The 27,513-nt window shown below is 42.0% G+C and overlaps 1 protein-coding gene across 4 annotated transcripts in view; it reads right to left on the reverse strand.

The window, feature by feature from the left end:
* The window catches only part of arfgef1 (ADP-ribosylation factor guanine nucleotide-exchange factor 1 (brefeldin A-inhibited)), a 36,082-nt gene that overhangs the window by 2,453 nt on the left and 6,116 nt on the right, over positions 1-27,513 (reverse strand). Inside the window, exons 2-29 of one of the 4 annotated variants that reach the window (XM_084048920.1) lie at positions 26,913-27,147; positions 26,186-26,285; positions 25,414-25,553; positions 24,877-24,985; positions 20,544-20,745; positions 19,981-20,092; positions 19,171-19,376; positions 18,969-19,053; positions 18,668-18,833; positions 17,745-17,896; positions 17,516-17,644; positions 15,631-15,789; positions 14,575-14,719; positions 13,588-13,678; positions 13,267-13,307; positions 12,982-13,151; positions 12,044-12,195; positions 10,240-10,412; positions 9,306-9,466; positions 8,706-8,836; positions 7,946-8,075; positions 7,524-7,659; positions 6,977-7,115; positions 6,611-6,674; positions 5,778-5,931; positions 5,434-5,573; positions 5,018-5,189; positions 3,959-4,097 (exon numbers count right to left, since the gene is read on the reverse strand). In XM_084048920.1, coding sequence (XP_083905046.1) covers positions 3,959-4,097; positions 5,018-5,189; positions 5,434-5,573; positions 5,778-5,931; positions 6,611-6,674; positions 6,977-7,115; positions 7,524-7,659; positions 7,946-8,075; positions 8,706-8,836; positions 9,306-9,466; positions 10,240-10,412; positions 12,044-12,195; positions 12,982-13,151; positions 13,267-13,307; positions 13,588-13,678; positions 14,575-14,719; positions 15,631-15,789; positions 17,516-17,644; positions 17,745-17,896; positions 18,668-18,833; positions 18,969-19,053; positions 19,171-19,376; positions 19,981-20,092; positions 20,544-20,745; positions 24,877-24,985; positions 25,414-25,553; positions 26,186-26,285; positions 26,913-27,147 — 3,933 coding nt within the window. Of the gene's footprint in view, positions 1-3,958; positions 4,098-5,017; positions 5,190-5,433; positions 5,574-5,777; positions 5,932-6,610; positions 6,675-6,976; positions 7,116-7,523; positions 7,660-7,945; positions 8,076-8,705; positions 8,837-9,305; positions 9,467-10,239; positions 10,413-12,043; positions 12,196-12,981; positions 13,152-13,266; positions 13,308-13,587; positions 13,679-14,574; positions 14,720-15,630; positions 15,853-17,515; positions 17,645-17,744; positions 17,897-18,667; positions 18,834-18,968; positions 19,054-19,170; positions 19,377-19,980; positions 20,093-20,543; positions 20,746-24,876; positions 24,986-25,413; positions 25,554-26,185; positions 26,286-26,912; positions 27,148-27,513 lie in introns of all 4 variants that reach the window. The other 3 variants (XM_084048919.1, XM_084048918.1, XM_084048921.1) reach the window with 3 other exon arrangements.

The raw sequence follows: 27,513 nt of genomic DNA on the forward strand, positions 1-27,513 counted from the left end.
AGGCACAGATTGCGAGGGTAGAATGAAAGGACGTTGATTAGACGTTTGGCGACACGGCCCAAGCCCGAGGAGAGCTGACGCAACCTTTGACCATGACCTCTGCCCCTGCAGCATGTGACCCTCGGGCCACAATCACCATCTGCTAAGCATTCATCCCTTCCTCCTCTTCCCAGCTGCATTCTCCATGGCCTGATCACCTCCCAAATCTACTTGTGTGTATGTGTGTGTGTGTTTGCAGTGGTGGAAAATAAGTGCAACAACTCTATCGGGGGTACATTTAAGTACTGACTGTACTTAAGTAAAACGTTTAGGTACTTTTTCTTTACTGGAGTATTTTCATTACTTTTACTCCACTACACTTATTTGACAGCTTTATACTTTGTAGATTTAGATGATTATTACAAAACTTACATTAACCAATAAGGCCCATTTGTACTTTAGCTATTCAAAAATAGACAATCTCAGGCTTCCTAACTACCTATTATTACAGTGATGAAATATGTCATCGAAGAAGGAAAAGAAAACATTTAGGGCAGTAGATGAGCTTTTTAAAAAACCTTCTGCATAATGAGTACTTTTACTTTATGGTACTATAAGTATACACAAACCTCCACATCTAGAGTTTTGTTAGTCCTTGTCCCTTTTATGCCCATATATGGTGAAGCCGAGGTCATCAGTATATGCCCATCTATGGTCATCCCCCATTTTTGTGCCCATATATGGAGCTGACTGATTTTTTTGTGGCTGATGCCATGACGACACATTGAGGTTAGACAACACACTCCACATTAGGGCGTAGCTGCATTGGGAACTCCTTATAATATATAAGGCTTATATGGTTATGGCTGAGTCAGAGTGACGTCAGAGGTCCGCCGACCCGCCCCTCCCCCCTTTAGCCAATTTTAATATAAGTATTTTGATGCCAATACTTTTGTACTTTTACTCAAAATTCAAAGTATGAATACAGAACTTTTACTTTTAACAGAGTAGTCCTGCATTGAGGTTCCAGCACAGTGTTTTGTTTCATGAGTGTTATTAACAGTACATCAGTGGAAGCTGGAGGTCAAGGCAGCTGTGGTGTGTGTGTGTGTGTGTGTGTGTGTGTGTGTGTGTGTGTGTGTGTGTGACAGAGACAAAGAGAGCATGCATGAGAAAAGAACAACGACAGAGAAAGTGAGCGAGCGAGCGTTAGGAACACAAAGCAGTCAAGATGACGCACAGGCAGGATAGTGTGTCGCCCGTACAATTGCAACTCCCCCCCCCCCCCCCCCGGTTCAAGTCCTGCCTGTGTGACGTCTGTTGCGTGTCATTCCTCCCCTCTGCCCTGAGCTTCCTGCCTCACTACACTCCTGTGTAAAATAACGTGATACATGGGCGTGGGCGAGGTCGGAGGAGACGCCCATCGCTGAGACAAGCATAAGCCTGTCACAATTATTGCATATACTCGCATGACCGTCATAATCGTTTTTCCATGTTGAAAAATGTTCATAATTTTATTATAGTGGATCTACAAGCTCAGCTGAGATCTATTTAAGATTTTTGTGGCCGCCTAGGTGCCCGGACCGTTGCGCCAGTCGTCCGGGCCTGAGATCTATTTCTATTTCCACTATTTTAAAAAGATTATGAAATACTTTTTTTTTGTATATTTAAGCTATTTGTCATATCTGCCCTGTGCAATTTTTATTTATGAAGCCTAAAAGCCAAACAGAAATTGTATTTGTATTTACGTGTTCCAATGTTCAATGCCAAAAACACTATCAAACTGTTCATCGCAATTATCTGTGTGACAATTGTCAAATACAATGTCACGATCGTGACAGCCCTAGAGACAACAAACAAAAACAAAGAACAAAAGGTACTGACAGCCGCATTGACTCTCATACCGATTCCTGTGGGTTTATGTGACAGACAGTCTGATCAGCGTCCGTCACATCGCACCGAAATTCCTGGCTTTCGCTGAGAGTAACTGACTGGACAGAACAAAATCAGAAGAGCATTTTGTCTCGTTGCCTCTCAAGGCCTGATTCTTTTGATTTGTCTCTTCCATGGAATTGGCTAGTACGGACATTCATGTGTGCGGGAGTGAGACGTCTGCATTCCTGTGTTGTGGGTGTGGCACACCGGGTGTCCACAAGTCTCTTTAGTGCTCTAATGAAAAGGACCAGAGCAGTTTATGCAGGCAGAGGGCTGGCAGAAAGATTGTGCTTAGAGGCATCAGAAGCGGTGTGTAGATAATAGGTATAACACTCTCCCCCAATGAAACTCATTTTTTTCAGGTGAAAAGAAGCGGTTGGCGACTCCAGGTGTATTGGAGGAGGCACGTGGTCGTCTACATGCTCCCCAGAAAAAGTATGTAGGAGGGGTTGGCAGTGACAGGGAGCGCAGCACACATGGGGATTTGGAAATGACTCAATTGGAAAGAAATTTGTGAAAAAGGCAACATTCTGAAAAATACCCTTCCTCACTACCCTAATAATTGAATTTTTTGTTTTTGTTTTATTAATGCGAAAACAATGGCTTCTATTATAGCAGGCTAACTTTCCAGGAATCGAAAGCCTACAGTTTCCATTTGCTTGGATTCCCCATCGATGAGGTCACTGGTAGGCGGGTTCTCTCTGAACTGTCCACAACCCTGCTTTGGGGACACAGATCGAGTAGGAAAAAAATGCTACCATATCATAATGACCATTGGTGAGGACCAATTATATAAAGATGTTGAAAATGGGTGAAGTGGTCCTTTAAGTACCGTACTCCAGTAGACGTACTTAGTTACTGTGCACCACTGATGATGAGTCAGTGACTGTCAGACAACGCAGAGAGCCTCATTAGTGAGATGACAATGAGAAGGGAAACAATAGAGAGCAACAGTTCGTCTCGTTAAGGGAGTCTGCGTTGCTTGGCCTGCTAATGGCCTAAATGTGTTTTTCCTTCTTTCGATGACACATAGCGCAACTATCTCTTCACTGTAATAATTTCTGTGGGAAGGCGGACACTAGGAACAAAGGTTAATCGCAGATTTTGAGCGCCGGTAAAACACTATAAAGTGGCGTAAAAAACAAGAACACTTCGCCAGCAGAGATGGCGTTTGTTCTCACGTTCCACGTGCGGCTTTGAAGAGGGAACACAATGAGAGCGAGCAACATAATAATAATATCGATGTCGGCAGAAACCTTGCATCTCCATATTGTTTTTAAAATAAATATTTTTTGCATAAATTAATGCCCTACTTTGTTGTAGAACAGTGTCACACAAAAGTAGCAAAAATAGTTGATCTGCAAGCACACGACGTGTCTATGATCTAGTAGATCTGCTACTGTTGAAAGTGATAGTGAAAAGTGTTTAAGTGCGTGTGTGGGTTTTATAATTATTGAACAAATGAAAAGCATGAAGAGCTTGTCACTGAATAATAATTGGAACACAGGTTCTTTCTTTCATTTCCTCAAAAGTAACGGCTTTGGTTTCCACCCGACACGATAGCGGCAATAAGAGATACGTAGCATGTTCTTTATGGCACTGTTTCCCAAAATGGGGTCCGGGGACCCCAGGGGTACTTGAGGGGATTCCAGGGGGTCCCCAGCTAAATGATTTAGAGGAACCAAATGGACCCTTATGGGTCTGTAACTCAGAGAGTGTACAAATGGACCCTAACAGGTCCATTTGGTTCCATTTGTACACTCTCAGAGTTACATTGACATAGATTTTACAATATAAATAGCGGTCCAAGTGATAGAAATGCCATTAAATGGGGGTCTGTAGCCCTAATGCATGTCAAACTGGGGGTCCTTGAAATTAAAATGGTTGAGAATCACTGCTAGAGCTGTAAAAATCTTCTCTTATGGGGGTCCCTGGCATATCTTTTGAAATGGGGGTCAATTTGGGGGTCCTTGACGTGAAAAAGTTTGAGAACCACTGCTTTAAGGCCTTTATGGTTCTTTATAGTGAGTGTTTGGCTGCTTACTTGAGCAGTCGCCTCTGGACCTCCTCCCAGGCGTCCTGGCGGCTGTCGTCCGTGTACATGCGAAACAGGATGCGCAGGCCGCACGCCAGGCTGCTGGTCTCCTGCTTCAAGAGGTTGGGCTTGGATTTCCCTTTGAAACCTTGAGAACGGGTAAAATGGTAGAATGGTGAATGGTGCATTTTATGTAGCGCATTTACCCAAAGTGATATACAACGTGCGTTAACCCATTGAGACCTGAAGCCGATTCTACATGTCTCCTAAATCTCAACAGTATTCTGAAAAACGTATGTTTCTATATCAGTGGTGCTCAATCTTTTTCATGTCAAGGACCCCCAAAATTATATGTATTTGGCCGCCGACCCCATCAAAATATTTTGTTCCAGGGACCCCCCAGAAGCAAAGATTTGAGTTAAAACTATTCGCTTTAAAAATATATATATTCAAAGATTTGCACACATTTTCATGATTTTTCAAAAATAGCAGATCTACAAGCTCGTAGCGCGGCACTCGGTGCCGCGCTATGAGCTTGTATATCTGCTATTTTTGAATAGCCCAAAGTGTAAAATAATGCTTTTTAGCTCAAATCTAAAAATGACACAGTTCCAGGTCTTAATGGGTTAAAATGCGATTAACACAGGCACATAAAAGAGCCGAATACAGGAAAGAAGCACCATGCATGTCGGAAACTTTTGCCAGTTTGTAGGATAGGCAGATGTATATCCATCTTCTGTACGTTCTGGCAACAGAAGACCCAGATACGTTATGAAGACGAACACAGAGAGCCTGCCACATGCGGCAGCCATAACACAGCCATGAGAGCCAGGCAGGTAGCCAATCACCCACCCAGTCTGTCAATCAGTGAATCTATCGATCAATCACCTACGTAACGTATAGGTCGGAAACTATCAATTATTTGCTTAGCGATTATTCTATCGATTACTTTTTCGATCGATCGAATAATCGAGAAGCATGGTTTTTAAAATAGTTTTTAGGGTTTTTTAATGAATCAATTACGGTAATTAGTTAGTTTGATTAACTGTTGCACCTCTACCTACGTACCTGCTTTCCACAGCAAGGTCCTCTGCTCATTGTTGGAGTTGAAGGCCTTAGCAAAGAGGTGCGACTCTAGCAGACAGTCCAGCAGCTTGAAGAGCTGCTCTGAAGTCAGGTAGCGATACATGCCCTGGTCCTGGGTCTCCACGGGGACGTCGGCTGCATACAGGGGATCCCGCTACAGAAGGAACGGATTTGACTAAAGCACAGTGATGCTCAACCCTTTGATATGCGTTAGGCCACGGACCGCCATTTACTACTAATGAATCATTTTTATATTCTACCCCTCATCTTCCCTGATACAATTTTAGTGCATTTCATTCTGCTGTTAATTTTATTTACTGTAGTACAGTGTAACATAAGAAGTATTTCCAAAGTACTGATTATAAGTGAATGGTGGTGACTGGTGAATAAGTGTTTACCTGGGCAGCTGCGAGGTTCTCTGCATCTTCTTTCTTACTGGTGGCAGGGAAGAAGACGATGTTGTCTATGGTCTGGATCAGCTCCAGCTGCACCACGCACTTTATCAACAGTGCTGAGAACAAACGCTGCTCCTGGACTTCTGTGAAATGTGCCCACAACACAGACTGAGCATAATGTAACAAAGTAAGGACATGCAAAAATATTTTTTTGGCAACAAAAGTGTTGTGTGAGACGTGTCTCTCAACAAGACCGTATTCAGTTAAGAATGCCTTATTTCAGTCTCATTTCACATGACACTTTGTTGCCGAAGCATAACTTAAGCACTAAGTATTGTGGAACTGACTTGTGGGGGTCCTGTTTCTGGGGCCGTCCTCGTACATACTCATGCTGTACTGGCTCTGTCGGCGGCTCTCTGTGGCCGACCGGTCTGCACTGCAGATGGACTGCTGGTCCTCGGAGCGGGACTGGATGTCGACAGATTTCTGGGAAATTGAGTCCTGACAGTGGCAAAGACAGAGGACAGGTACATCATTAGTCTGTACCGGTATAATCCAATAGTCCAGACCAGGGGTGGGCAACTTTGATGATGGAGAGGGCCACTATATTTCCACACTCACTCCAGAGGGCCACATTGCATATACTGTCGGTCCAATCTATGTCACTCAAAAGTAGCAAAAATAGCCGATCTACAAGCTCAAAACTGCGACGCGTTTTGAGCTTGTAGATCTGCTATTTTTGAATTGGAATCCAGATTTTTTTTTCTTGCTATTTTTTATTTGGAATCCTGAAATGTCTCATTTTTATTTAATTTCAAATGCATTTAGTTATACTTATGTTAACTTTATGAACTTAAATACAAATATATTAGACATAAAAAAGACAATAGAATTTTGATACTAGTCATTAAGCTACTAATATAGACTGAAGTAATTACAGTGCGTCATGTTTGCATGTTTGGAATTGTAACAGCTGAAATCAATAATATATCAGTATTCCGATATTAACCTGCGGGCCGCATTAAGTGAAGGTGGGGGCCACATGTGGCCCCCGGGCCGCCAGTTTCCCATGTATGGTCCAGACAGTATGTAAAGTTTTAGAAGGACCAAGAGAATATTCATTATGCAAATCAAAGTGCAACAGCAAGAACCTAAAATGAATTTTTGAAAGTTTCCTTACCAGCTGTTTGTCTGATAGATCCATGCGCTCTCCCTCAGCTCCGACCGGCCTCCATGTTAATAGCCTGAGGAATGGAGCAGAGGTCATTCAACATCAAGGAGTCAAATACTTAAGCATTGCTTAAGTTTAAGTACAAAAGCAATAACATTCCCAAATTCAGTCATGAAAGCAGTGACGTTAACGTATCAAAACGTGCATAACATATTAGTGTTCACAGCTTTGGTTTGATTTCAACCAGTATTTAACCTTTTGATTAAATATTTTGAGATCAGTTTTCTTTTTTTTCCAGTTGGTAGGGCATTCCACAAGTGTATATCTTTTACTGAATAAGATGACTGACCATCTGAATCTCATGAGGCGGCTTACGTGTGCGGGATGGTGGTCTTGAAGATGTCTAGCATACAGTTACATGTTTTGTCCCAGGTGTCTGGGCTGAACTTCTCCCCATTGAGGATGACCACATTTTCTAGACAGTTGGTTCCGGACCGAGCCAGCTGTTCATTATCTATAAAGGAGGTGGGGGGGGAGAAAGTTACTAGTGAAAAATGAGGGACTGGTTCAACGGATTGCGGCCATGAGTCCTATCAAAATGGCCTTGGACAAGACAATGAGACCCAATCCTCATAAATGGCTGAGGATAAAACCTGACTTATACTTAGTTTCACACTGAAAATGGCTAATCTACAAGCTCACAACGCATCATGCTGCGACAGGTTGTGAGCTTGTAGATCAGCCATTTATGGTGTGAGACACTCGTGCGCAATAAATCAGGTGTAAGAGCATTAGCCAAATGTCTAAAATACCCATGTGAGACAAAGCTGGATTAATCACAAATCTTTCATTTGGCCGTGTTTAAGCCCAATGTGACAGGAGTCGGACGACAGTCAGAAGGTTTGGTTTCCAAGGTGCTTACCTTGTTGCACACACCAGTACAGCTGGGACAGGATATCGTCCAAGAGAACGTCATAGAGCGACTCAAAGTACTGCGTGAAGACGTCACAGATGGCGTACAGTGCATGGTTACAGGTGGTGGTCATCCACTCTGCTTTCTGAGGGAACAACAGGGCACAGCACACAATGAGTGTGATGCTATGTACCTCCGTTTGTTGTAATGAGTGTGATGCTATGTACCTCAGTTTGTTGTAATGAGTGTGATGCTATGTACCTCAGTTTGTTGTAATGAGTGTGATGCTATGTACCTCAGTTTGTTGTAATGAGTGTGATGCTATGTACCTCAGTTTGTTGTAATGAGTGTGATGCTATGTACCTCAGTTTGTTGTAATGAGTGTGATGCTATGTACCTCAGTTTGTTGTAATGAGTGTGATGCTATGTACCTCAGTTTGTTGCTCAGGCAGCTTCATGTTGTCAAAGATTCTGAAGACGATTCTGAACAGATCCTGCCACCAGTGCTTCTCAAAGGTGTGGCCATAGGTCTTCATTACCTCAAACATCACCGTCAGACCCCTGGTAAGCACGCACAAACACAAACATGCTTTTCCTTTAACATTTTGAAAACTATGTATAAGAGTATACAACAATGGCTGCAATTACCAATGTAGTGGAGAACTGAGCAATATGACCACAGTTACTATATACTATATATAGTTATTATATTGACTTTCTGGGGTAGCGGTGGCCTAAACGTTGGAGATGTCTGGGGATTTTGGCATTCCGGGGAAAGGTCATAGGGACTTTAACGGACCTAATGGAAGTACAACTTCCAATGGACCCGTTTGTAAATCTTTTAAATGATGACTCTAAACTGTCTCTTACTGGAAAGTCACGCAAAGTCTGGCTGGCAGGACTTACAGCAGCCAAAAAGATTATAGTCCAATATGAGTTCAATGGAGTTGATTTTGTACTGCTTGAAATGCATACTTGATTCCATGTGAAAAATCTATAAACATTTAATGAGAAAAAAAAAATAGTATGAAGCCGGACGTTGCTGAAAGAGATGCATTCATGCTCAGTGAACCTACACTGGATCTAAAATATTATATTATAAGTTCAATATTTTTCTTCAACGTCATTACGTTTTCAGAAAGTTTTATAAAGAAAAAAAGATGGAAAAAAGTAATGTTAAAAACCTCATACCTGGTTCTGACATCCAGTTTACACCTGTTGATGATGCAGGAGAGTTCAAAGAGAATGGGGAACCACCCCCGCACCCACACGCGGTCCTCCGCCGGTACATTCATGTCATCACTGGTGTAGTCTTTGAAGGCCTGTCAGAGAAGCGAGAGCCCTGTTCATTTACTGAATTTCCCCCGCAAGATCAATAAAAGGTCTCATCTTAGCTTGGCTCTTTTAGAACTGCCCCGAAAGGCAATTAACCACCTGAAGTGTACCTATTCTAGGCATGTCATAAGAGGCAAACATTCGACAAAAAATAGACCCCTGGGGAACCCCACTCAACGAAGAATATAAATCTTGTCTCACACACAGACAAATCCACATACTGTATAATCTCTATTATGTATATATACACAAATCCACATTGAGATTGAGCTTGTATATCTGCTATTTTTGAATAGCCAAAGTATAAAATAATGGCTATAGCTAAAATCTAAAATGACACAGATGCGTTCCTGGATTGAATGGGTTAATATCGTTCTGGATTCAGTCGTCCATCATTGTAATCCCCTGACAGCCCACCCTCGGCTGGTTAAAAGGAGCCTGGTGGTTGACACTAACCTGAGGTCGTTCAGAGACGTATTTGGCGCAGTGTCGGATGAGGCGGATGGCTTCCATGCTGGTGTCTGGGAAAGAGGCATTGCAAGCGAACTCTGACAGACACTTCACTGCATCCTGGAAGGAGTCGATGGTGGCCGCAAAGTGCTTCTCAAATACATTCGCTGGGAGATGGACAGAAGGGGTTGGGTAAATAAATTAAAGACAGATGGGTGCAGGGACATAAAGAGACGAAAGTGAAAAATGCTTCAGAGAAAGAAGTGGCTTTTAGATAAATTCTGACACCTCCTGCCTAGATGATGAATAACTGATTGTCAATCAGAATGAAACATATTCAATGATCACAAGGTCTGTGAGCTGAAGTGGAACAAAGAGAATTAAATGGTTTTTAACACTTGATAATTAATATTTAACACAAGGGCAGGTGATTGACGAGAATAGGTCAGATGCTAATCTGACTGAGCTGATAAAACTAGCACACAATCATTTTGCGTTCTTCAGTACAAGACAAGCAGAAGTTATCATCAACATAATAGCAGAAATTCTCTTGAGCTGTAGAATTCATCTGTGTGTGTGTGTGTGTGTGTGTGTGTCTGTCTTGTGGATATTTACGGTACATACAGCAACATAAATATACATGGGTAACAGGTAAAAATGCCCCCTTAATTCTGAAATAGGTCTGAAAGTATGTGTGAGTGTGGGTAAATGTGCTTGCACGTTAACTGTTTAATATAAGCTTAATAACTTGTCATTAAATTACACTTTCCCTAACTCTTCCATCAGTTCTGTTTCTTTGCCTTCATTATACAGTAATTATGCACAGATGGGTACCTTACATTATTTGTAGCAGAATGTAAATTACTGTACTTTTTCACGTTGTGGACAGCATCTAAAATGCCCTACATTGTGTGTGAGTGTGTGTGGAGTGTAAACTTACTGACGATATGGCCGGTGGTTTGGAAGGCCAGCTCTACAATGCTCTCATCCTGGTCTGAGGCAGCCAGGTGAAAGACAGAGAAGATGTTCTTCCAGCCTGAACGGATGTTGGCTGCTTGGGAGTTCACCATCTGGGCAATACACCTCACTACCATGTCTCTGATGGTAGGAGACCTGGAGCACACAGGAGACGGAGAGGTGGACATGAGGAGCAAGGGACGGACAGGAGGGAGAAGGAAGCAAGGTGTAGGAGAAGAGAGGAGGACAGATAGAGGAAGGTGAAGCATGTAAAGGGAAGGAGGAAATGAAAGAAGGATGAGTCATTCAATTAACCCATTAAGACCCATTAAGACCTGAGGCAGATTCAAAAAATGTCTTCTAAATCCTAACAGTTTTCTGAAAAACGTATGTTACTATATCAGTGGTGCTCAAACTATTTAATGTCAAGGACCCCAAAATGATATGTATTTGGTCGCCGACCCCATCAAAATATTGTGTTCCAGGGACCCCCAGAAGTAGGGGTGTGCCGATACACTAATTTCACGAAACGATACGATACGATATTTGGCTCACAACTTCGATACGATTTCGATACGATATGATACGCACTTTTTTTATTATGAAAATATATGGAGGAGAAAAAAAGAAAATGCAAACAAATAATTCTGTTTTTGCATTATTCAGACATGCAAACTTGTAGCTTTTCAGCTACAATAGCCGTTTTGAATCCAAATAGTATGACACCTGACCCGAAAAAAAAACATGTTGTCACTCTTTTCACTTCGGGGCCGTTTGCATGCCTGATTATTATGATTGTAAAAAAAAAAAAAAACGATATTTTTTTTTTCCAAAACGATACATATCGTCACGAAAACGTATCGCGATATATCGCGGGACGATATATCGGCACACCCCTACCCAGAAGCAAAGATTTGAGTTAAAGATGTTTACATGAAAAAAATACATATATTCAAAGATTTGCACAAATTTTCACGATTTTTCCAAAAATAGCAGATCTACTTTAAATAGCAGATCTACTTGTCTATTCAAAAATAGCAGATATACAAGCTCAGAGCGCTCTGAACTTGTATATCTGCTATTTTTGAATAAACAAAGTATAAAATAATGGTTTAAGTGGTTACACAGATGTGTTCCCCGTTTTAATGGATTAATCAAAAGCATGACAATTAGCTTCATTGGCGTCAATGAGCTTTACGAGTCATTCACAACACACTCAACACCGTTTTCAGGTAAACTCAATCATAACTACATTGTTACTACTACAACTGAGTAAGAGCCCGACCGATGCCAGATTATTATTACTCTTATTTAGCGATAGGTCAATCTAAATGTGGGCCTACTGCTTGTGTCTGTGCAAACAAGCTAAAAAAGATGCATAAGCACTTATACCCTATGCTTTATATACTACTACGTTGTATGACAAATAGTGTAAATCAAACATCTAATGTACAAGCTCACATCGTGATGTGACGCGTTGTGAGCTTGTAGATTGGCTATTTTCGTTGAATGTTTGCCTATTATGACATGCCCAGAATAGGGAGGCTAGGGTTCATGTGGTTACTCACAGTGACAGAGAGAGAGAGAAAAAGAAGAGAGGATGAGGAGGATGATGGTGGTGGAGGGTAGTGTGTTTTTGACTGACTAGGGGTCTATACGGTTATTCACAGTGCAAGAGACATCTCTGAAATATGAACCATTCACAGCCTTATATCTGTAAACACTACACAACGGCAGCACACGTGCCAGTGTCTCTCACTCCCACACAACACACACACACACTTTACCTGTTCTTTTTCATGATGTGCTCAAAAGGCCTCAGAAAGTCTTTCTGGAATCTGAAATTGGCCAGCTCGCCCTTCTCTAAAAATTTCATGGACAATTGCCTGAGAGAGTCCACTGCAAATATTGCCACATCTTCATTTGGATAGCAGCCAACCTGAGCAGAGTGGATGAGAACAAAACACTGCTTTAACCTTCAAAAGGCTTCACATTTACAGCGTTTGTTTTAAAGAGCACACTGGACCATCAGTACTAATTGATACAGACAAAGAAATCATTCACTTTCCAGTTGGAGCAAAATATTACTTCAAAATAATTTTGCAACAGGATAAATGAATGCTTTGAAGACAACAAACTCCATTTGCAGCCTCTATGTGCTCAGTTAGAGATAAGTCCTTGAATGCTAAAGGCACAGAAAGCTTTCCTGGCAGCACTTAATGTTAATCAGTGCCCTCATTTCACATGGTTAGATACTGTAGGTTGGTCGAGAAGAAGCAGCATATCCCAGTAAAATGACTCTTTTAGACCACTCACTGACACTGAACATGCATGAGGAATTTGTTTGGCAATATTGACAAAAGATTCAAGAGATTTTATTCGTCACATGCTCAGAATTTGCAGTGAAATGTTGCTGTGTCTGACTTCACTAGACAATATCGGTACTACTGGCAATATTGCAGTGACAATATTGATTAATGCAAACAATATTGACAATACGCTCGTGTAGCCAGACGATCAGGGATCTCCGCCTAACGATAGGTCTGGGGAAATCTAAATTGAATGAATGCAAATACCTGTACATTTCCTCTTTAATATGATCCTTGATCAATTATCATCCTTATTTTAATTGAATCTAGCAAAGACTAGATTAATCTAATAAAGTCTCAATTGACATTTCCCATCCTAATTGAGTATACAAGGTCACCTGGCCTCCCCTACACACCTTGTTGAAGTGGTCTCCAATGACCTCCCAGATCCTGGACCACTGCAGTCTGATGCGGCCCATGTTGTAGTAGGAGATCTCCACTATCTTCTGCAGGCTGAACATACGTGGGTGTGTGGGTGAGGCCAGCTCATCCATGGACACAGCGCACAGCCAGCGCACAAAGTCGACTGACAGAGAGGTGGGAGCACATTTGGAAATGAGCACAGAACACGTGTCTTTACATGAACACGACAACTACAGGAATGAAAAGTAGCAAGGAATCGATCCAGGATTCAGTCTCACCTATAGCATTACCATCCAGTCTAGTAGAACCTGTGAATATCCTGAAAAGGAAAAAGAAGAGCCACAACTTTGATATAAAGGCAAATATGCAGCAGCTTTTGAAGAAAATGTAGATCAGCACTTTAGTCAAAAAGTTTACTGCATGACCATTTTCTTCATTACAGTCCACTGTCATCTACACTGCTATTGGTTTATTTAAGTTAATTCTCGTCCCACTTAAAAAGGCAATATTGCGTAGCTCCAGGTATAATCATTTAAATATACAAAGAAAGAAAAAAGATAAGATCCAATATAATTCTTCTTCCAGGACCACTACAGTACCTGTCTACAGCCACCACCACACTCTGAGAGCTGGTCTCTCCTATGGACTCCTGGATGCTGGCCATCAGCTTACGGTCCACTGTCCCTCCAACTACAGGTCAAAGCAGAAAGACACCAATCATGAAGAGGTGATGTAATTGATAGCAAGGACATTGGAATAATGTGGATGGCAGAGACAACACGACAACTACAATGATAACATCATAGTGGATGCTCACATAATTATCGTAATAGTTATCATATATAGTATATCGCAATTGGGCATAAACCATATTTTAAGTTTTTTTCCGTAAATAAATGCCCGACTTGATCATACAGTATCACACAAAAGTATTGAATCCTGAAAAGTAACAGTTTCTGGGCATATGAGGTTTCCTCCCAACAGCAATGATATATAATTTAGTTATCGTGCTTGGTGTGGACGGCCCATTATAGTACATCACAGTGTATGACATTAATAATAATAATAATAAACTTTATTTGTATAGCACCTTTCATGACATGAAATGCAGCGCAAAGTGCTTTACAGTCAGAACAAGAATACAAATACAGTTACAACCAACATTAACATCACAGTGTATGACATTACATTACAGTGCTCCATGTTAACCCATTCAATCCGGGAACGTATATCTGTCATTTCAGATTTCTTTGGATATTAAAAAATAGCAGATCTACAAGCTCACTTGGTGCCACTCTATGAGCTTGAGCTCTAGATATGAGCTCAATTGTTTTTAAAGCTAACATTTGTAACTCAAATCTTTGCTTCTGGGGGTCCCTGGAACTAAATATTTTACAAATGTTCACTTAAAAATTTAGATTTGCGCAAATCTTCATGATTTAAAAAAAAATAGCAGATCTACAAGCTCATAGCACAGCACTTGGTGCCGCGCTATGAGCCTTTATATCTGCTATTTTAGAATAGCCTAAGTCTAAAATGACACAGATGCGTTCCCGGATTGAATGGGTTAATTAGCTGATACTGACCAAGGCCTAGGTACTCATCAGTATTCGGCTCCTTGGTACTCATGATGAAGCCATCTTTTCCTCGCACCGTCCCTGAGATGTAGCGCGTCTTAACCCCCGTGCCGATCAGCTGAGCCAGCTCCAACTGACTAATGCACTTCATGATCTGACCAAAAGAAGCACCACAACATGGTCAAACAGAGATACATATGGAAAGAGAGACTGAAGCAGAGGAAGACGGGGATCAATGCAGTAAGCAAGAGTTGAAGAACAAAAATGTAATCAATCGCAAAATGTAATAAAACCAAATATTGTAATATCTTTCGTTCTACACAAAATGTAGAACCCTGGACTCAAAATGAGCATACAGTAGTATTACTAAATTACATCAGTTTGAAAAAGAACCCTGAATATAATTATAATAATAATAACAACAATGTAATTAGGTATCACATTCAGTGGTGGAAAAAGTACTCAAATTCTTTACTTAAGTAAAAGTACCAATACTGCAATATAAAATACTCTGTTACAAGTAAAAGTCCAGAATTCAAAATTTACTTTAAAAGTACAAAAGTATTGGCATCAAAATGTACTTAAAGTACCAAAAGTAAAATGACTAAATATTTGAAAATAGCCGATCTACAAGTTCACAACGCGTCGCGATGCGGCGCGTTGTGAGCTTGTAGATCTGCTATTTTCAAATAGCCTAGGTTTAAAAAAGGTTTAAAGTGGTTAATGTACGTTTCATTATATCATAGTTTATATCTGAACAGTAACTATTATCTAAAGTTTTCAAGTAAATGTAGTGGAGTAAAAGTACAATATTTGCCTCTGAGATATAGTGGAGTAGAAGTAAAAGTATTGGAAATTGGAAATACTCAAATAAAGTACAAATACCTCAAAATTGTACTCAAGTACAGTACTTAAGTAAATGTACTTAGTTACTTTACACCACTGATTACATTATCAGTAAAACATGATAATGTCTGCAAAACATTCCGCTATCAGGTATTTGTATGGCGATGCAGAGAGAGATAGAGTGATAGGCTGACTGGAGGCAGTCATTTAGAGGCAGACCTCATGCCAAGAGTTGCCCAGGTAGTTGCCATCCGTGTGGGCCACAGTGATGAGGGTCTTGATGGTGTCAATGTTCTTCTGCTTCATCTCAGCAATGCCGGTGCTGGCTGTCAGCAGCGTGAACCTGGCCAGGGCCTGAACATACGCATCTCGCTCCAACTGGTGGGTGGGTAGTGGGGGGGGAAGAAGAGAGAGCATGTCTAACTTATGCTTTGCCAGGCACTGAAATATAAATGAGAAAAAAACACTGCAAATGACATTGTGATCCTGTGATATTGATTATACAATGCTAAGCATGCATATGTTGTCACGCGTCACACTGCGATGTGTTGTGAGCTTGTAGATCTCACTTGTATAACGATGCTTTTATATATATTGTTTAGATGCATACAATGGCCCTCATTTATTTAACAATTTTTGACAGAAAATTGGGTGTACGGTCATTTTCACACAACGCTCAGTTCATCAATTTGGATGTGAATGGAGCCTACGATCAAATCTCATGTCATGTCTCAACTTGTTCACGCACATTTCTGAGTCTTGTGGTACAGCCTAGTCTGAGAATCTGAGTGGCATCTAAGCATATGCAGTAGGCCTGACCTCGATTATTCGAATAGTCGACTAATCAGTCGAGGAGAGTCTGATTCGACTGCCAATCTCTTAGTCGAATTATGAAAAAAAGTAATTGAAAAAGTTTTTCAATTATTATTATTATTTTTTGCATTATTCGACTGACAGATTGGCCCAATTTGTTATATTAATTAACTAATAGTTTGCATTAGGCCTAATGTGCAGTTATATAATCATCCTTTAAAAAGAAGTAACCTATCGCAAAATATCCTATTTTGTAAATGTGTCATATCCTATTGGCTTAAGGGAGGACCACTGGCCCTAACTGTAGATGTGAGGGCCACGTAGTGGCCCGAACCTCTAGTATATGTCATATATCATGTAACATGTCCAAATTGTTTGCAGTTAACAGGGTTAACAAATGTCATGATTACAAGCAATTAAAAACGATTTGCAAAGTGTTGGGTTAGATGCTTAATCATTCACCTATTTAAAGAAGAGCTATGAAAGTTATGGCAAACAATGGCAAATATTCACATCTATTAGAAAACCTCTATGAGCGTGTAATTTGTCAGGACGGGAGGGATCTCTTCATGGAGAGCGATGTCTCCCAAGGCATGTCCCTCTGGAGTTATGCCCCAATTTGGAAGCTCAGTTAAGGAGATCGACTCGACGCTCGAATACCATACCTGTGCCAGTGCAGGTGCTCTCCACGTTGGGGTGTTTGGCCACCGGGAATCTTTCATGCAATAGATTAGGTATGTGACAGCCAACCATTAGCAGAACGATGTGTTGGAAAGTCCCTTTCTCTGCATGTGATCGGTGCGATTGATTGTACCCAAGTGCGCCTGAAGCCACCACCCATTAATGATTACACATTCATCAATCGTAAAAACTACCACTCCATAAACGTTCAGGTCATTTGTGATGCCAGGATATCTTTCCTAAATGTGCTAACACGGTGGGCCGGGGGGACGCACAAGGATGTACAACTACTGTATGTCATTTTTCAGAACAGCATAGGGACACATGTCCAGTATTGTGCACTGCAAAGCTGGAGTCATCTCCCCAGGGAGTTAACTATACAGTGTTAAATTAATATTCAAAACGTTTTGCCCGATTATTCTTACGCAGTGATTGCCGAGATACAAAATGTTTCACAAAGCACACATCAACCCTGTCATGAGATGATTTCTGAGCTCAGATCTGCGCTCGATAAATGAGGATGAATATCTGTATATCAACAATGGTAAAAGATTATTTCTTGAAATTGGAATCAGTCAAAATAACGGATAAATTCCAACTACTGTTCTACCTGTATGGAGAAGATGCAGGCTATCCTGATGGCAAAGCGGATGCCCTCCAGACAAAGAGTCGCCACCTCTGTGTCGTCACAGTCTTGAAGCCCAACGCTGAAGGCAGCCAGGAAGGGCGTCCAGGCAAGCTGAGGTGCGAAATGAAAGAAGTCAGGTGTAATGTTATGCCACCCACGTTTTGGTTCCTGCATTCGTGTTGAAATACAGATGTGTGGGTGAACGTCTCACCTTGAACATCGGCCTGACGTGCTCCAGGTGCGTGGCGCTGGTGAAGGGCGCCTGGACGTGACTGACCGCCTCCATCAGAGCCTTTGCCGTCTTGGCCATCTGCTCCATTTCTAAGTTGTACAGCAGGCGCCTCTGTTTCTCACTTGCCACACCTGCCCCCGGACACACACACACACACACACACACACACACACACACACACACAGTTACTTACAGTAACAAATATGTTTGCAAGGTGCTGAAATGAAAATGCATATCACTTAATTAATTTCAGCAACAAAATAGGCAAAAATCGGACTTAGGGCTTTTGCAGTTAAACTTTCGTTTTTAGGGCATGACTCTCAGAGGCATGCCGTCTAGAAGAGGGTCTGTGTCTTGTGTGTTCGGAGCTAATCTTGCATTTTGTCTTTCAACAACTAAAAAGGAAACATTTTGTATTCTTCCCAGACACAGAGTTTCATGGGGGGGGGAGAAAATCCATCAGTGCCTCTTGCACTCTTAAAAGAATTCCAATAATGCAGCTTTAGCTTTGCTCCTTAAAGTGGCTGTGGTGTATCCCCCACTGCAACAAAAACACTCTACAAAGCAGGACCAACTCTGTACCCCGGCTGAACATCTTACAATTGTATTGAACATTTTTACACGTAGAGAAATCTTTCACCTTAAATGCAAATAAATAAATACCCCCCCCCCTCTGAGCTAATCAATAAAAAATTGCATCCAATCTCCCATCATTGCTTTCAGTCTGATGGGCAATCAGGCCGCAATAATGATCTGAGCTGATAAGTCTGATCAGACTCAGACATTCATTATGTTTTCCGAATAGCCATTTAATGGTGCCTGTGAACAAAGTATAATAACTTTGGACATGCTCAATTTCAGATTGTAATGCAACTCTCATCTCCTATGGGTGGGAGACTCACTCTGCTTGCTGGATTTCAGGGTGGTCTCCTTCGTCTCCTTCATGGCAATCTTTTTCCCCGCAATCTCATCGTAGATGGCCGACAGGTACTCCTCCGGAAGGTCTTTGCTGTCGTTTATCCCTCGATTCATCTTGATGTATTGCTCCTTGGTCATTTTGTTCTTCACCTTTTAAGGGAGTGTGGGAGGGGATATGGGTCAGATGATGCTCGTGTAGTCCCTGGCATTTTTATATTGCGTGCATATTGATACTGTGGAATGGTATTCCCAGCAGCAGCTGGGATCAGCGGGTGAAGGGCTTACCTGTGGACTGTGAAGGTCTGTTGTCAGCATAATGATTGAGTAGGCCAGGACGTACGCCGTGTCAGCGCTCGCAAACTCGGTTTGTCTGGGATGGAGAGAGGGAAACAGATGAATAACAGGTGTCACACAAAAAAACAAGATCAGCTATTATCATCACCTGATCTACATGAGACAGTATTACAGAAAAGACACTGAATCTCACCCCTGGTTGCATTCCAGATATCTAGCAGCAAATTTTTCCATGAGCCGGTCAATCTTCTGGGCCTCACCGGGCAGCCGGAACCCCTCCAGGAACATACGCAGCGCAGAGACAAAGTCTTTGCCCAGGAAGTCCATTTGGTCCACGTAGGCATACATCACTTCTTTGTTAAAGCGGTCGTTGTCCCCAAGAAACTCTCCCACTTGAGTCTTAAGAGGGGAAAACAAATAAAAGTGAGGAAGAACAGGAAAAGAGGCAACATACAGTGCAATAATTACTTTAAAAGGAGAAACCATGCCTGTCTAATTCCCATTCATTTAAAATTCAGGCCAACAAGGACAGTTTTCCTAACGGTTGTTCCAACAAGTGCCTGATCTACACTTTAATAGCTGCTTGGTAACAGCACTCACTCATTGACTGCTGTGTCAATTAGATAAATACATTATAGTCTCACCCCTACCTTCATCACTGCCCTCATACAGCTGGGCTTGATGGTACTTGTCCCCGAGCAAAATGATAAGAGCGCTCACTTTACCACAGATTACTGCTGTACAGAGAAACCCTTGAGCCCAATCAAGGCAGAGTGCTCTCCTCATTAAAGTAAACATTTGTGCTGGGTAAAGGACATGGAGCCAGAGTGGTTGGGTGGGGTGGATGTGCATCGTTGTCAGTCTGCTGTGCACACCTGTGCCAGTGTGACACTTTTATTTGATACCATGCTGGCTGGTTCTAAATTTAATTTAATTAAAATGTTCAAATATTGTTGGTCTGTTACCCAAAGCCAACAAATTAAATATTAGATTGATTTATTACCGAATCAAGCCTCTCCTCCTGGTGCAAGAACTGAGCAAGGTCCTCTGGGGTGGTACCCAGCATGCCTTGCTCCTGAAGATACTGAATTCCCCTCTTTGGTTTCTTGTTGAACCTGTGTTAAGAATTCACAAATATGTGAAAATGTGACAATGTATCAACAGAACAGACAGGATCATGTATGTGTGCATACATGTACATGTATGTGTGTCTGTCTGTATGCATGTACTGTATGTTTGTGTGTGTGTGTGTGTGTGTGTGTGTGTGTACAGTTTAATTTATACTCCATAAAGCGACAGTGTCGCTTGCCAACCATAATTACAAGCTTGTATATCAGTTATAGTTGGCATTTAACACCATCTTAGAACAGAGTATAAATTAGGCATAAAGCCAGATTTATACTAGGCTATGCAACGTGGCTCGCACAGAAAATAGCATATCTTGTACATGGGTTATTTTTGGTGCACCAAAACTGCACCAAAAATAAAATGCAAACTGCAACTAAGTATGAATCAGGCTTAAGGTTAAGAGTATGTATTGATGTTTTTTCTTAGATGCAGACGTACAGGTCAATGCCCTGTTCGATGATTTCCTTTTGTTGTTTGAGGACTTCAAACTGCTCTGGGTTGTCGGTGCCTGACATCTGAGTGCTGTAGCTACCAATACCAGAGGAAGCAGTGGAGTCCAGAGAGTTGATGCTTCCATAGCGGTTTATCGTCTCTGGAGCCTTGGTCTCTGTGTGCTCCTGCTCTGACGGCTTCTCTTGCCCTGAAGAGAGGATAAAAAAAGGATGACTTTGTTGGCAGACGTGAAAATCGTCAGAAGAGCATTTCCCTGTGTATGGCATGCACTAGACACCGCCTGAAACTAAACTTGGTTTACGCCTTACCCTGTAGGCGGCAAGGCAGGTACAAAAAAGCTCACTCAAAGCTTAGTGTTTGGGGAGATAGACTTGAGAATGAACAAAACTAGACGCGTCGCAATTTGCAATTGCAAAGTGTGGTTGCGCCGACGCCGGTCGGGACTCGAGTAATACGCCGGGAGGAATACCGTTGGAGACTGCGCCAATTACATTGTCACGTCACTCCTGAGATCACTTGCGTTTCATTTTGAAGGGACTGACCCCCCGAAAAATCATGTTTTTGCATCAAACGGTGACATTTTGCGCATTCGTGGCGCCCCCTATGGGTCAAAGTGGAAATGCTTTTGGGGACTCGTTGAGTAAATCACCCTCGACATGTGATTCAAATTTGGGATCGATTGGACGTTTCGTTCGTGATTTTTGACATTTTTGGTGAAACGGGTCCCTCCCACTAACTTTGGAAACAATTTACGGAAGAACGGTAAGGACTATCATAATGCCGTTTGGATATGTTTATCGCAGGGGTCCATAGATCACGTGTACCGATTTTTGTGTGATTTGGAAAAAAAAATTAGGAAAAGGAACAAAAAGTGTGTTTTGAAGAAAATTCAAAATGGCGGAAAATATATCCTGACGCAAATGGGCGTGGCCTATATGGGGAGATGCGTTGTGACCCAAGGAATCCAGGGGAAAAGAAATTTTGATTTTACGACCTACGGTTCAAGAGTTATAGGCCAAAACATAAAGTGGGCTGTTATAGCGCCACCATGTGGCCGACTGGTGTGATTATTTTTTAAATAATTTTGCAAAAAACTATTAACCTCCCCTCCAAGTCTTGTAACTGTAGCCCTTACGGTTTCCGAGAAAAAAATACTTTAATGGGAGTTTGTGCAATTCCCATGAAGGTGAATGGAGAAATTTAATGCACTAATAAATCAATATCAAAAAATCTATCCATACGCAAATGGTAGTGGCCTATATGGGGAGTTGCGTAATGACCCAAGGAATCTAGGGAAAAATAAATTTTGATTTTACGACCTACGGTTCAAGAGTTATAGGCCAAAAGGTAAAGTGGGCTCTTATAGCGCCACCATGAGGCCGAATGGTGTAATATTTGTTTCAATAATTTGGCAATAAACTATGAACCTCCCCTCAAAGTCTGGTAACTGTAGCTCTTACGGTTTCTGAGAAAAAAATACTTGAATTTTAGTGTTTTCACTTTTCCATTGAAGTGGATGGGGAAATTTAATGCACTAATAAATCAATATCAATTAAACTATGCAGCCAATCTCTTAGCCTTATGCAAGTGCACGATTCCCGGTCAGACCGGTCATTTTGACATATAGCAATAAATTGGGAAAAATAAACTGTGGGAGGAGTAGCGGCCCGAAGTATTGTTTATCTATAAATAAATAAAGTATAAGGAGTACTATAGTCTGGTTGCCCTGTTAGGGCAACCACACTAATTAACCTACAGTAGGGCCTTGTCAGAGTACTTCTGCAGTAAACTTCATCCTAGCACTCGGGGGCCAGTCTATGATGTCAATATGACATCATATTAAAGTCATATTGATCTCAGGGATCTCAAGACAGACAGACAGACAGACAGACAGATACTGTATGGAGATTTGTAGATTTATAGATTTTGGACAACCGCCAATCCGACCAACTTCACACCGGGCACTCCCATGGGACCTTGGCGATACGGACACAGAGTTTGAAGTCGATTGGTTGGTCAGTTCTCAAGATACGAGAAGAACAGATACACACACAAATTAATGCAGAGATTTCACACATTTATAGATGGATAGATAATATAGATTGTCTGCAGCCAAGCAGGGCAATTGTGCTGAAGCCTGCAGACAGACGGACACACACACACACACGGCAGTGCATTTGGTAGATCGAGAGGACATTATAAAGCTAGGTTATCTAATAAAGTTTCTGACAAGGGAGAGAATTGAGCTAGAACATCGAGGGAGAAACAGACAGACAGACAGACAGACAGACAGACAGACAGACAGACAGACAGACAGACAGACAGACAGACAGACAGAGAGAGAGAGAGAAAGAGAGAGTTGTTTCTATTGCCAAAGGGGTTGAACTGAAGGATCTGTGACTTGTTGATGCTGGAACAGGTCTTCCCAGGCAGCTAGCCTTTAACACCGCTCTGCGGACACAGGCATCTGATTACCCATCGGAAACTCTCTAAAACATTCAGGACGGTGTCACGTAATGCGAGCCGGTAGTGTGAGGCACACAAACGGCAGAGAGAGAAAGGGGTGAAGGACCAGTGGAGGGGTTAAGGCAGCCTGGCTTACAGCAAATCCAAAAGTAAAGCTCTTGAGACTGGAGAAATATTTGGCTAATAACTGAAGAAAGCTTTGGCATGCACACAGACTCCAGTCATGACAACTATTTCTACCATGAGTGTGATGTACTGTAACGCACAGTGAACCTGTAACAGGGTTTCTAGTTTACAAACTATGGGGGTGGGTTGGGGGTTACATGAAACCGTACACATGACAGACAGAGAGGGTACGATACGACACAACACTATCATATTAAGGCTACAGACACCCAGTACACGGTAGGTGTCAGAATGACTCCCAGTGCACTGTAACCACAGCAACCGCTTCTAGCAAACACTCCAGCACATTCTAATCGTTACATTCTAATCGTTACCTGCTCTCCCTTTTGAAGTGGGCAGAGGAAGGAAAACAACGCACAATGAGAAGAACAAGTGTACTGTAATGGGGGGGGATAACTTTCTAGGTTTTATTTCATTGGCATAAATATTAACAGCACACTCGTACTAGACAACTAGAGTGAATTTTATTATAGCACGTCCATAAAAACATCACGGCTAATGAATGAAAAAAAGTGAACAACTCCTCAATATATAATTTTGGCACAGTAACTGGAGCTGAGGGCAAAGTCCAGCTTGCTTTGCTAGTTAGCTGTCAGTGTTTAGCCTGAGGCTAGGTGCAGGGGCCTGTGGGGATAACGCTCTAGTTGAAGGGCTCATTACCTCTGTAGTTAAACGCCCCATCCCCCTTCAGCAAAAACAGCAGGAACTTCGAGAAGTAAAGGAGACCCAGAGGCCAAAGCCAGTATCACAAGACAGGATACACTCGGTCTGTCACAGACAGGTGTTTTATCATGCTTCAGGCTAAGGTGTCACCTCTGTCTACATTAGCCTGTTTACATTAAGGCCTGATTATGCTTTGCGTGTCCATGTAGCCGCGAAGGACCGCAGCAGACAGCAGATGCAGCTTTTTTTTTTTTTTTACAGCTTTTTGGAGGCAAAGTATAATTTGGCTTTTAGCCTCTGGGTGCTGCTGACTCACCCCTTCTATCAGGAGGTACTGATGAATGCAAACCTCCTGATGCTACCTGGAAGCTTCCCTGATGAATTTCAGCCTTCAATCCCACAACTGATCCCAGCGAGGTTGATGGATGTGCACCTTATCACAAACCCTAGTTAACCTCTGTAATGAACGCTTGCCAGAGGCAGCTTTGATCAGGAAGAAGGGCCTGCTTCACCCTGACAGTCTCATCTCTGATACAGCATTTCCAACAGCAGACAGACAATTCTCCAAAGAACCTTCAAGGCAAAGAGGCTTAGAATTCTACTGACAAGCCTTTGATACCACATAATGTGTACACACATTGCATTTTGCAGGACGTATTCTGTCAGCATTTTCTGCAAATAATATATACATTTAAGACACTGCTGATAAGGAGCAGCGACACAGTGGATTATTTCTCAATGATATGAGTTATCTCGACTTGCATCATTGCATGCCATCCATGAAAATTCTTTCACATTATTCAAAAAGGGAGAGCAGTGCAGTAAGTCTCCCAGAATGACTAAAGACTGCTCTGGAACTACATTGAGCCTATATGGCAATCTCTGTACAAGAGAGTGATGGGAGAGCTTATCTACCAGCAGCATTTTAAGCGGTTAGCTCCTGGCAGGCATCTCTAAATGGTGTAAATCTGCTATTTGGCCCGGAGGTGTGTTGGTGTCTTACCGATGCTGGTCTGGTTGTTGGGGTTAACGTACTGGTCCTTGCTCCACTCCACCATACACTTGAGGATGGAGACGAGACATTCAAGGCCTTTCTTTCTCAGGGTCAGCTCCTGGAGAGGATGTAGAGAAATCACTTCAGTACAATAATTTTAATACTCAAATATACTGAATTATGTGTAGATAAGAGTAATGAATAGTGTGATTAATCATTAGTCAAGATTACAGGCTTTTTATTTGTTACATCTCATACACAAGAGCAAGATTCTTTGGTTTCAGTTCCTCAACATTGTAGCAGCACCTTTGTACCATTGTACCTTAATGCGTGCATGTGTTTGTAAGTGCAATGTCAGGTGCCTGTGTGTGGGGAGCATTTAAATATTATAGTAGGTGTGTGAGGGGTGCTATGTGCGTAGCTGCCTCTACAGTATGTGTGTGTGTATAGTAGGCATAGTAGGCAGACAGGCAGCAGGCCTACAGTGTCAAGCATTCATAAACCTGATTGTCTAGTTCTTGTTTAAAATACAAACAGAAATGTCACCTGAACAGGTGTTGTGCCAAGCTCATGACCCGCCCGGCCCTGGGCGATCTTGGAGAGGTCGTTGACCAATCGCTCAAATATGTTAGCAGCATTCAAGTCACAGTCATAGTTCACATAGATATCCACCACACCCTGAGCATCTGAGAAAGAGACACCAAGACAGGAACATGTCATCTTTCATCTAAACTGTAGAAAAGGACAATATCATGATATTCTTTAACATCATCTCTATATATTTGTTGTATGGCTCATTTCCATTAGCAGGCATAACATTGAGCAGTCTTCTGTGTAGCTCTGAAACACAAACAAAGTTGTGCTGAAAGATGTTTCTCACTGATGTCACTGGGGTAAAATCTGTGTATGTGAAAACTACAACTCACTTCCTGTTTTTTTACCACTACCCTCGATTGTTGTGACATTGTCCTTCCTCACTGTGTTTATGGAAAAATAGCAATCTTGACTTAAGAAAATATGAATTAAGGTTGATTTAATGGTGCCTATAGACCATATGGAAAAGCCAAGCTGACTGCTTATCCATGAAATGCATCATGGGAAATGTACTGTAGGAACACAGAATGACCAAAATAGGCAGAGGGGGTAATTTTCTCTCTCAGTGATATTGTTAATATTGTTGTTTATACAGTAGACCCCAACCTCTAGTACTCACATATAGCAGAACTGCTTCAGTATTACAAACGAATAAATAACTGAAGAGTAAATGGCAATATTTAATACTTTCCATTTAAACCAGCTTTCAGATGCAGATACCCACCAGCACATATTCTTGTAAGAGTTTGTATGACCATCCATTTGTGATCATAGGAGCTGGTAGATGTCTCCAGGATGTACAGGAAAATCTCCTTGAAGAACACCTGAATGGTAAGACAGTGTTTCAGATTTGGGTTAGAATTATAAAACACCAAATTATATAAGAACTACATTTAGAAACTTAAGCAATGTTTCCTGAAGTTTACCACAGGTATGTTATTGTTTTAACAAGCAGAACCATCATCTGTCAACATTAACAACATCCCCCTTGAGGAGCCTACCTATGGATTCCCTTCACAGCTGTAAACACAGCGGATATCAAGTCATCAAATGCAGTTGGGAGGATGTGTGTTAGAATGCCTGAACCGTCTGAGACGGGACAATTCATCAGAAAGCAGGTTATATTGAAACTCAATTGCGCTGAGGCAGAACTACATTACAGCACCCTGTGATAAAAAGTCACCCATAAATCTTCTGTGTCAGCTGCCTGCTGCCTTGAGATTGTGGCAGTCTGTCAATATCCCAGATAGGGTTCTTATTCAACAGAGGAAGGGAGAGGCTTGGTGTGATTTCAGTAAAAATGACGGGCACGTCGAGACGCGACAGAACCTCCATCTGCATTCTGGGATGGCTTTGAAATTAAATCAGGAGACTCCCAAAGAGATGAATTGAAGTGCTACAAGTGCCGCAGATAAACAGACGTTTAGGTTCAGTACAGCGTACGCTGTTACCTCGATTTGCATCTTGAGGTGGGTCTTGAAGTGGGACAGCAAGGTGAGGAAGATGGAGAGGGACAGCTCAAAGACCTCTGGCACGGAGGAGACGCCGTTCTTGGACAGGGCCACACACAGGTACTGTTTAATGGCATTGATGAACATCTCGTTGGTCTTGAAGATGGGTCCAGCGTTTTGCAGAATGGACAGCAGCAGCTGGAGGGACAGGACCTTGGAGCGAAGTTCATGGGACCTGCAGCAGATAGAACAGATAACGTACATTATTGCTAAACATTTATAAAAAAGGCTATGGGCCCTTTCTCACACCAGGCGCAAAGTGGGCGCACAGCGCAGCTCAAGTGCCATTGCTAGTTTCCGACTGACATATGCCCATCTGTGTGCCCACGAGTGTGGTAGTCTTAAAATGAGGTGCGGTCAGGCGCATTGTTGCTGCATTGCCATCTTGAGGCAACCAAAACTTGCACCATTGATCAACAAAAACCTGATCTACTGATCTGTAAGATATTCAGGGGAAAAGCACCTGCCCACTAGCACGGAGTCTAGGGGTTCGAATCTACGGTGGTGCATTCAGCTAGCTGAGTGTCTGAAATTAACACAA

This window comes from Gymnoscopelus microlampas (assembly GCF_963454915.1).
Source record: "Gymnoscopelus microlampas genome assembly, chromosome: 22".
NCBI classification, from domain to species: Eukaryota; Metazoa; Chordata; class Actinopteri; order Myctophiformes; family Myctophidae; genus Gymnoscopelus; species Gymnoscopelus microlampas.